The 10,581-nt window shown below is 48.4% G+C and overlaps 1 protein-coding gene across 1 annotated transcript in view; it reads right to left on the reverse strand.

The window, feature by feature from the left end:
• Tcerg1l (transcription elongation regulator 1 like) overlaps positions 1 to 2,092 on the reverse strand; it is a 185,612-nt gene extending 183,520 nt beyond the window's left edge. Inside the window, exon 1 of the mRNA XM_021210325.1 lies at positions 1,689 to 2,092. Coding sequence (XP_021065984.1) covers positions 1,689 to 2,021 — 333 coding nt within the window. The 5' untranslated portion in view covers positions 2,022 to 2,092. The remainder of the gene's footprint in view (positions 1 to 1,688) is intronic.
• Positions 2,093 to 10,581: the final 8,489 nt, after the last annotated feature.

The following is a 10,581-nucleotide window of genomic DNA, read 5'->3' on the forward strand; positions in this document are numbered from 1 at the left end:
GGAAGGAAGGAAGGAAGGAAGGAAGGAAAGGAGAGAGGAGGGGAATGAAAAAGAAAATGAAACGATAAGGAGTTTCTGGCTTGGGCTGATGGAAAACCATGATGGGAAGGGCAAAGACTGACTTTGGGGCCATTTCTTTTGAATTCCCAGCATCCAGTCATGGAGAGCACAAAGCTGTATCTCTGGCATCCCCTTCAGTGTGTCACTTTGCATCATTTCATTTGTCATTTTGAAACTATTTTAAGGAGTTAAGATTGTAACTTTTTGAAGGTTCATTAAAACAAACAGATTCTAGAGAAAAGAAAATGTAAGGACAGCTTGGTGGAAGATCTCAATGCAGAAAATAAGACAGCCAGCACAGGAAGTGGCAGACATCTGAGTATGGGTCACCCACTAAACCACCCCAGTATGCTGAGGTGGGGGAACACTCAGTGGCTACTGTTTCAAAGTCACATTTTTGTTTGTACGTTATATGTAAAAATAGTTTTCTTATTCTCCCTATCCTTATTTGGATAGTGAATAGCAGAAAATATTCAAAAGACATTTGAATAAGAAAAGACATTTGCTAAGCATTTTTTCTAAAAATTATTTATGCAGGGGAGAAATGCAGGGTGGTTTTTTTTTTTTTTTTTTTTTTTGAGGGGGGGATTTCTTGACATTATGTACCTCTAGTGGTAACACTCTGAAATGGCAGCCCTCCTAAACATGGCAAAAGCTAGCAGAGCTTATCCAATAAAGCTGACTACGATGTGTATCACACATCGAGATAGGATGCCCAGTACAGCATGTATCTGTATTGTTAAGTCTAAGGAATAGCTTAAGGGGAGTTTCATGATGTCTTCTAGAAAAACTCACAAGGTGGTACCGGGCTAAAATAATGAAAAGGTATCCTGTGACAGAATGCTAATGTGCTAATGATATCAGTCTTGGAGCGAAATAGGAGCTATTCCTGCATTCAAACTCATTCGCACAGATAGTGAACAAGGAATTTGGCCGAAGGCAGGAGAAAGGTTGCACCGCCACACCATGAATCAAAGTTGCAGTCACTTTTCTTTGCTGTTCCAGTCTCTGCATGTCAAACTCTTCTAAAGTGGGATCTGGCTTAAGGGAATTCAGAGGGCAGGAGAGGAATTCCCCCCCCACAAGACGCTTTCATGGCAGGATTTCCAGGCTGCCTTCCGTGGCTGGAATTCTCTTAAGCACTGCCATGAATCTATGTGAAGGAGTAGGGGGACCAGATCAGAATCAGAAATAGCTATTGATCTGCAGCTTGCTTTCAAGTCTGGTGGAGACTGTAAAAGTATTAACTTCGAGGCGACGGCAGCCACGGTTTGTTGGCTGCAGCGCTCTGCTCGGCGGCGGCGACTTCAGGACCGCGTTCTGGACAGCGCCCGGCGCCCTGGAAAGTTGGGTCCAGGCTGTTTGGCTTCAGCCAGGGCTGCGGGATCTAGGGCGCTCTAATGAGAGCCAGGGAAAAATATTGGGGAAAAAAACCTGCCAAAGCAAAACCGGACGTCAAAGCATGAACTTTCTTGCCAATGTATGGATGCGCGGCTGCGTCCTGATGGTATGGAGAAGCCAGGACAACCCAGGGACGGAGAGGAGCCAACCCGAGGGTCAGGGCAGCCCCAGGACAGGAAGGAACCCGCAATACCGAGCCTGGGTGGGATCAGGGCTGGAGCCGTTACCTGTCCGTGGAGCAGGGGATAATGGTGCACGGCGGCGTGGTCTGGCGCAGAGGACAGCGGCAGCAGGGGCAGCAGGGGCTCTCCCGGGGCTGGCCAGCCCGGCAGCCTCGGGAGCAGCGGGGCGGAGGCAGGCTGCGCCGAGGCCAACAGCACCGGCGGGGGCGCGACCCCGGCGCCAAGCCGGAGCAGCCCGGCGGTGCCGGGGACCATCCAAACCCAGGGCGGTGGCGGTGGGTCTGCATTCATCGGCCACGGGAGAGGCTGCCGCCACCGGGGCTGCTGGGGCTGCTGTAGCTGCCGCCGCCGCCGCTGGAGCCTGGCGCCCGCCAGCATCCTACACCCCCGCGCGGGCGGCGGCGGGGGCGGCGGGCGCCCGAGGTGCGGGCCGGCGGCGGCGCGGGCTTCGGAGCGAACTCACTTGGTTGCGCGACGCGGTCGCTCGCTCCGCCCCTGGCCCGCTCTGGAGCCCCTCCTCCTGCCCGCGCCACCCCCGGGCCTGGCGGGGCCCCAGTCCCCGCCCCCAGATCCGGACCCCCGAGGCGGGGACACAGCGCTGCAAGATGGGGTGCTCCCAACCCAGCCGGCTGATTTTTTTTCTACTGTGATCCCTAACCCACTCCGTTGTCGCTACTGGTGGCCAATAGCTCTAGCTGACGGTGCGCACGGAGGATCCAGGGGCTCCAGACTCCGCTTGCGATCCTAACGACAAGCTGAAGCCGAGGTGGCTGCGCTGGAACCGGGCAAGTCCCGCCACCCGCGGAGCTGGGGGCCCGGCGTGATCTACCTGGTTTAAAGTGAGTCTAGAGCCCAGGGCCCAGAGGGAATACTAGACTGCAGACGTTGACGCCAGCTGCGTCCCGGACCCTTCTAGGCATGGGTCGATTTCTCTCTTTGATAAATATGCAAAATATTTTCCCGTCTCTAGAGGTTCACCATGCCAGGAAACCCGAATTTTTAGTACTGGGTCTAAAGTCCTTTCCAGCTATCTGCTGGCTTCAGCGCCCTCCTTTGCCTCTGCTTTAACCCACAGACTCCCAACCTCTCCCCTCTCTCTGATGCAAGGCACAAGTGACCTCTTTTTCTAGAGGGCTTGGCCTCGGTGAACTTGTCTTTAATCCCTCCTGGCACAGGACTGAGTCCCTTCATGCCTCGCCATAAACTGCTGTGCCGCAAGAAGTGTCTGGGTCAAAGAATCTCTTGCTTCACGCGTTCCACACGGAGCTTCCTTCCTCTAAGCCGACGCCTGCTGCGGAGCCAGGCTCTCCGCTGATCACAAGCAGTTTCCGCCAGGCGGCGCTGGTCCCAGCCCCTGTGTTGACCTAGCTTGCGCAGAACACTGGGTAAACTGGTCTAAGGGCAGGTCTTTTCCATCAGATCCTCTGACATCAACTGGTAGCTGCTTCCAGCCCCAGTCCAGTCCTAGACAGTTCGTGCCGACAGCAAGGCACAGACTGTCACATGCTAAAGATCCTGAAACCCTAGGCATCCAACCTAATGACCAAGCCCTGCTTAAAAGCATTTGACCAAACTTCTGGTACCAAGCAGGAGCTTGCTGATGAAGCCTGCCTGACCCAGGGAAAGTGCAGTCCATACAGCTACATCCAAAGACACACCTAGGTCAAGTACATACTCATCACCCTTTACCCCTTTAGCAGTCCTTCCTGGTAGAAATAAAGTACCCACGTGGCTCCAATCAGTTTCTAAGTAGGGTTGCTTCCCTCATTTTCCTGGTTTGCCTACCTTCCTACCGTTCTCCTGGCCTGTCATGATTTCTTTTTGTCTCAGCATATGCTGATTTACATAGCTGGCACATTGCTACTTCTTTCCACCCAAACCACTTACAATTTGTGAGTTTCTCCCTTTCTTAGATACCAAAGTACTGACAAAATTATTTCCCATAGAGAGCCCCAAAGCTTTGCAGATTAGAGCACTGGTATCATCCACTGGAGGCTACACTTGTGTGCCTCTGTATGTACACTATGTGACCATCTTGGTCTCTAGGCTCCCACTCAAACTGGGATGCTGTGCCAGTTGCTAGGTAGACTGATGCCCCCCCACACACGCACACAGTGCACACTTGCAATGCTGTATTCTTAGAGAAGTAGAACAGGGTCCACTCATCCCTTCCTGGTGTGATCTGGGGGCATAGAAGACCCCAGTGGCCTTGTCTGGGTTGTGTGTACTCTCAGCAAAGCAAAGTGTTAGGCCTGCAGAACCTCCAGCTCCTAGAATGAAGGAAGGGAGTTATCCCAAATCTGTGGGTACTTACCATCCTGGGGGATTTCTACACTGGTTCTCACACAAGGCTTCTGCTAGACAACTTGGCTAATGGTTAAGTTTCTGTCTGGGCTGTTTGGTGTTCAAAGGCCTGGGCACCTTGGGCACTCCCTGACTCAAAAGAGAGAGCAACCTTAAAGAGCCTCCAAATGGTCACACTCCTCTTTTTCTGTCAACTGTCACAGGCTCAACACTATCCAAGGATCTCAATGTTAGAGTCATTTTTTTGCACCATGCTCTGTGCTGGATTCTGGGTAACAGGAAAAAAAAAAACAGCTCCCACTAGTTAATTGCTATGAGGAGGCTCAATGGAGTTTAAATCCTCCTTCGGGTTCTCATTTCATCGACTCCCCAGCCTTTGCCTCAGCTCCCATATAATCCAGGAACAACTTTATACTCTGGAGGATGTGAGTTCTTCTCTTGGGCACCCTGGCTTCCTGGTTATTTAAGAGGATTCTCCATGATCACTCCTGTGAAGATTACTTGTGTGTCATGAGGATGGCTTAAGGGTCAAAGAGATAGGAACTATAAAGGTGGTACAGGCGGATACTACCATCAAGTCAAGTAACATTAGCTGAAGGTCAGAAGCCAGCAGACCAGCCCTCTTTGATCTTAAGCTACCCACTTAGGAGATGTGGGGGTGCAGTGGACGTATCTGTATCTGCTTACTGATCAGCACTTTAGGGGATTTGCCTCCATGAGGCAGAAAGTGGCACCTCATTAAATGCACGTGTGCTATCCATCCCCCAACAAAAGTCAGTGGGGCGTTTGCTTTATAGAGGGTTTATGTCCAACTATCCAGACAGCCACAAGCTGTCCTGTATATTTAGACCAAACCAACAATCATTTCAGTGAAGGTGAAACAGAACACTGTGTAAGCACACCATCCACAGAAGGAGGAAAACGGGCTAATTATCCTCAGATACTAATGAGTTCTGAGTTGTGTATCATCTTTCAGGAAGAAATAATAGAGGATGTTAGGGAGAGGTTGATGGAATGAGATATTGCAACCTGGAGAAGGTATTCTTTTATTTCCTTTTCCTAAGTAAGATTGGAATGATTTAAAAAAAAAAAAAAAAAAAGGAGGAAAATGCAAATGCTTTCCAGGCAGGCCTGCAGAGTTAAAATACTGTCAGGGGAAGCTGGGGGAGGTTCAGAGCCCAGGCTTCCCTCGACAGTTCCGTGCCCACCTACAAGCTGCCTCCCCAAGGACCCCATCAGGTCCTCCACTGCTGGAAACTCATCAGGGTGACACAGTGGAGTCCTGGATAAAAGCCAAGCAAGCAAGCCACCACCTTGAGTGATGGCAGATGCTGGAGGGAGGAGGGTTAACAGTGTGACACCGGGTCCCTGAAGCATGATGTGAAAGGTCTCCCCAGCTTTGTCCTTTCAGAGCTGATTCTGAAGGTTCCTGTGCCACCTAGAAGATCTGTCTTTGTCACTGTTGGAAACTTCAAGTTAGAGTTCAGGAGAAAGGTCCTGGATGGAGCTGGAATTGAGAGTGACAGCTGTCAGTAGTCATGGATGTCGCCGACACACTCCGATGCACAGACCCAGTACGGTGGAGAAAGGGCAGCGGTTTGGGGGTTAAGAGGAGGTGCCTGATGCTCTGAAACACAGAGGGAAGCAAGATGCACCTGTGCAAGCCAGGATGTTTTTTAAAGGGGGGGGGTATAATTGTTGTTTTCTGTGTGTTGGTACAGACATCTTGACAATTTAGAAAAGCTGAGTCAACGCACACAAGGAAAAACAGTGCTGACATTTGATGACCTTCCCTCTACAAGTTTTTCTTGATTTTTAGACTTTTTAAAAATTATATCCTTAGCATTAATGTGTGTGTATGTGTGTGTGTTTGTGTGTGTGTGTGTGTGTGTGAGAGAGAGAGAGAGAGAGAGAGAGAGAGAGAGAGACAGAGAGAGAGAGAGAGACAGAGAGAGAGACAGAGAGAGACAGAGACAGAGACAGAGACAGAGACAGAGACAGAGACAGAGACAGAGGTGGGGTAGGGGGAGAGAGAGGTATAGAGATCAGAAGAGAAATTACAAGAGTTGGTTTTCTCCTTCTATCATGTTGGTCCAAAGAACTGAAGTTAGGGTTGGTGGCAGACACCCTGAAGTACCTAGCACAACAACTTTCTACCTACAGACTGTGTATATCTAGTATGTTTCATCTGGTCATAGTGCACTTTCTTTTTAAACAAACAACACTGGCTCAGCTCCTACTATGCATGATTGCAAATCTTACTAGCACACAGTGCAGCATCCTGTGAGCTTTGCACAATACCTCAAAGTCTGCTCATTAACATCGAGCATACACCTCAGTGAGGACTGGGCACCATGAGTAAGTCTGCTGGCAAAGAGAACAGAAACCCAAACAGTGCGGATCTCTGCCTATGACACCTCTTGCTTACAGGCCTGCTCCCCAGACAGTTCTGCATCTGCTAGCCTCCAGGGTTCCAGCCTGCTCAGCAAGGCAACCAAGTCCTGGTGGCATTTGGGGTACATTTCCTTCATAGTGCATTTCTGGAAAAAGACCCAGAACGTCCTCTTTTGTGCTACCAAAGACCTAGGCTACCTTTGTCCCTTAACACACCTCCACCTCATGCTCCAACTCAGTGGCCTCCCACCCTAAGCATCCGTCCCCACAGCCTCAACCACCAAGATCACCCTGAAATCTTTTCCCTTTGAAAGCCTCAACAAAGCTCTGCTACATGGTTTAGTCTAAAAAGAAGACTACAGACTTGCTCTTCTGGGGTGACTTGCACCTCAAAGGGCATAGCTACCTTAACATTGTCTGATGGTTACAGCCTTGCCCAGTGAAAGGGCCCCTAAAGATGCAATGAAGATTAGTTCCAAATATACAGAATACTATATAGTATAAAAATTAACCATTGGCAATCAAAGACTAGTGATAGAAATAATAAAATATCCATTCTGTGCTTAAAATGATGTTACAGAAGTATTGAAAAGGAACTAAATTAATATGTACTACATTTTAAGGAAAATAATTTCAAAAGAGAGAGACACACACACATCCCACATAATGGCTCTAAACCTAGAATTGTGGGAGTTCTGGGCCACTCTGCCCCTTTCAGCTTTCCCATCTGTGTATTGAACATCTATATCCTGAACTCCACTTATTCTCCTGTTTATGTTCCTGGGCGGATCAAGTGGTTTATGGGATGTTTTGTCTCAAATGATCTTTGTGTCTGGAGTCACCCCAAGTGCTCCTTTGCCCACACTGCACAGTCTCCTGCATTGTATCCATAATGGGGACTCTGTGGTCTCTCCACTCTCTGCTCTTCTCTCTCTCTTAACGTTTTTACCTTTTGTGTTATGGGTAACAAGAAGTTGGATTAAGCAAACAAACTGAAAGCCCTTTGATAATCCTAACAGATAAGAACTGTGAGCCTGTGTGAGGGATCCACACTGGATAGAACCAAGGTTGGCTTGAGAAGGAAACCGAGGGTGCTAACAGCTAGGTTTCAAACTGGGACTTCTAGTCTGGCTCCACTCTGTGCCTTGCTTTTAACTTCTTCTATGTTGGCTCATCCTTTGCCCAAGGACGGGAAATGCCCCTGCCTGGGTATCCACACTGTGTTATATGCACACTTAGCCCTCCAACAAGTAGAAGCCCAGGGCAGGAAAGCTTTCCCAGCTGCCCCTACCTCTTTGTGACAGTCTCTTTTCAAGAGTATGATGCCAAATCGAGCTACAGACCCCATCCACACTGGGAATCTCCCTTTCAGAGATGTTGCTGGACAGCACCAGCTATCTGTGTGTGGTCTGAGGTAAAATGGTATAGAGAAGAAGTCCATCTTCCTCCACGGGCAGGTGAAGTGAACAACAATGGAGCTGACTCATGGGGAAGAACTGGCCTAGTACTCACCATCTCTTTTCCCAATAGCAAACTCAGTAGCAAACACAGAAGGGCACCCCACCTACCAGGTGCTCATGCGTGTGCACGCAGACACACAAACACATATGGAATCGAGGGTAAAGAAAATCTCTCTCTCTCATCTACCCACCATCTGTGGGCACATCTGGCATGGTTAATGCTGGTCCTGCGCTGTGTTCCTTGCACAAGACTCCCAGAGAGGTTAGCTTGAAATCTGGTCAGGATCTGTATAGATGGGCAGCAACATAGGGTTGGATCTTTGGACAACCACTAGGACTGCATTACCTCGAGCTAATACACAGATCAATTCATTAACCCACCCACAATGTCACAGAAAGGATATATGCCTGTTCTTTTGTTTTGTTTTGTTTTGTTTTTTGTTTGGTTTGGTTTTTTGAGACAGGGTTTCTCTGTATAGCCCTGGCTGTCCTGAAACTCACTCTGTAGACCAGGCTGGTCTTGAACTCAGAAATCCACCTGCCTCTGCCTCCCAAGTGCTGAGATTAAAGGCGTGCGCTACCATGCCTGGCTTCTATGCCTATTTACATGACAAGAAATTAAGGCAAATGAGCCAGTAGATGAGATGGCTCAGTGAGCGAATGAATCAAAGCACTTGTGCATGGTAGAAGGGAAAACTCTTCAAAGAACTCGGACATTAACATGCATAATTCCTCCTGACCCTGTACACACACACAAAATAAATGAAAGGTTTTGTAATTATAAAAATTAAGAAACTGAGGCAAAGTAAAATCTGCATTGTGCCCCAGCCCCTGGAGCTGATCATTTACAAGATTAGAATTACATCCAGAGGACCAGACGCCCAGAAAGCCAAAGCTCTGAGACATCTCAGGGGCAATAGAAATAGCTGGGAACTGAGGTCACATTCTTTCTAGATCCCTTCTCTTTGAAAGAGTCCCACCAACAGAGATGCTCTCCCCAAGACTTATTTCAGAGCAGAGAGAGAGAGAGAGAGAGAGAGAGAGAGAGAGAGAGAGAGAGAGAGATCACCTCTGAATCAGCCATCAAAATCCTTCAGTCTATACTCTCAACTCTTCCTAGCAAGAAATGCTTGAGGAAATGCTTGATACTACACCATTAGAAGAGGAAACTAAGTGTGGTCTCAGCACCATTGATTATCTTAATATTTTTCACCTTGATAAAACAGTCTTACAAGGAAAAAAATTTCACAGAAAAGTCTGTGTTTTTCTTCCCTGGGCATTTAACTTTCATAATCCTGTGCATTCAGCAACTTCTATCATTTATCCCTCTTCTTTCAATCTTCCAGATCATTAGTAAATACACTGAAGTAATCTCACCTTAGTACCAGCACCTGCAGCGCCTGGCTTCCGACTGTTCCCCCTGGTCAGAATTAGACAGGGCAAGAATTTCCACTATTTAAGGAGCTATGTCGAACCATACATGAAATTGTGGTCCTGAGAGTAGTAAGGTTGTCATGCAGACCTTGTTGGGAGAGCTAAGCCTTCAGAATAGGCAGTTTAGTGACTGCCAGGAAATCAGAAAGAGCCTAGATGATGAGCAGAGACAGACTCTCCCCAGATGTCTGAGAAAGTGTTTTCACGTGGTTGGGTAATGCTTCACGGCTCACCTCTAAGGCCATCAGCTTGGTATAGGAATCTGCCTCTGTAGGACACCCAGCCTGCCCCCTTCCCCCATTCTTCTAGTCCCGGACATTGCTGGCTCTCCAGTGACTCACTCCTAAGTGAGAGGTCCCATCAGTCATTGATCATCAGGTCTAGCACAGTGTCTGGGGAGCATATTCTGGACACTGCTTTGCTATGGGTTTCCAGGTATCTCTATAAACTCAGTTTCCCCAGATGGAAGCAGGTCTCTAGTGTAAGGAAAACGAGGAGTATTTATAGGAGTCTTTCCCAGGGGTTGAGAGAGCTTCCTGAAATCCGGGGTGAATTGAAAAATGGCATTCCATTTTAATAGTTTCTCTGTCTAGTGGCACTGCCTGGCTCTATGGCTCCTTTGTTCATGTCTGTGCCCCCAGCCTGGTTATGACTCCTGGAATACAGGGGCCCATAGTCTGTTATGGGCATCACACACAAACATACAAACGTTTCTTCTACTTCAAAATAAAACAAACTATGTCAGGCATCCCCTGGCTTGAGAGCTTTCAGAGGGCAGTCCTGCCAGTGGCTGAAGAATAGTGTTCTTCTGTACTCCTGACCACATCAGACCCACACAGAGAGTCCCTGTCCCTGCCCACATACACATGCCAGTCCTACCACAAGACTGAAGCCCATGGAAAAGTAGGTAGCAGGTCAAACATGTCTACTGGGAGTAGCAATGCTCTGTCATGAGGACCATTTGATAGCATGGCATCAAATAGCATGGGATCCTCAGGGAACCTGACCACTGTGCTGGGAAAGTCCTCAAAGGGGGCAGCTTTCCTCACGTGAGTCAAAGATAGATAGATAGATAGATAGATAAGTAAATAAGTAAATGTATAGATTAAATAAATAAAAAGTAGTCCCTGAAGAAGAAAGAGTCCCCAAACAGGAGAGAGCAAAGTGTGCTAAGACAGAGGCCCTCATTTACAAAGAGAAATTCCTTTCTCACAACCACGTATAGATCCATAGTGCAGAGCTAAGCCCTTCTAGGACTCAGGATCTCCTGCATGCTGCTCTGGGCCTGACCTGGGGACACGAAGAACCACACAGGGGCTCCAGGGACATAGGAACTGCAAGAGCTC

Source organism: Mus pahari, chromosome 1, assembly GCF_900095145.1.
Source record: "Mus pahari chromosome 1, PAHARI_EIJ_v1.1, whole genome shotgun sequence".
Lineage (NCBI taxonomy): Eukaryota > Metazoa > Chordata > Mammalia > Rodentia > Muridae > Mus > Mus pahari.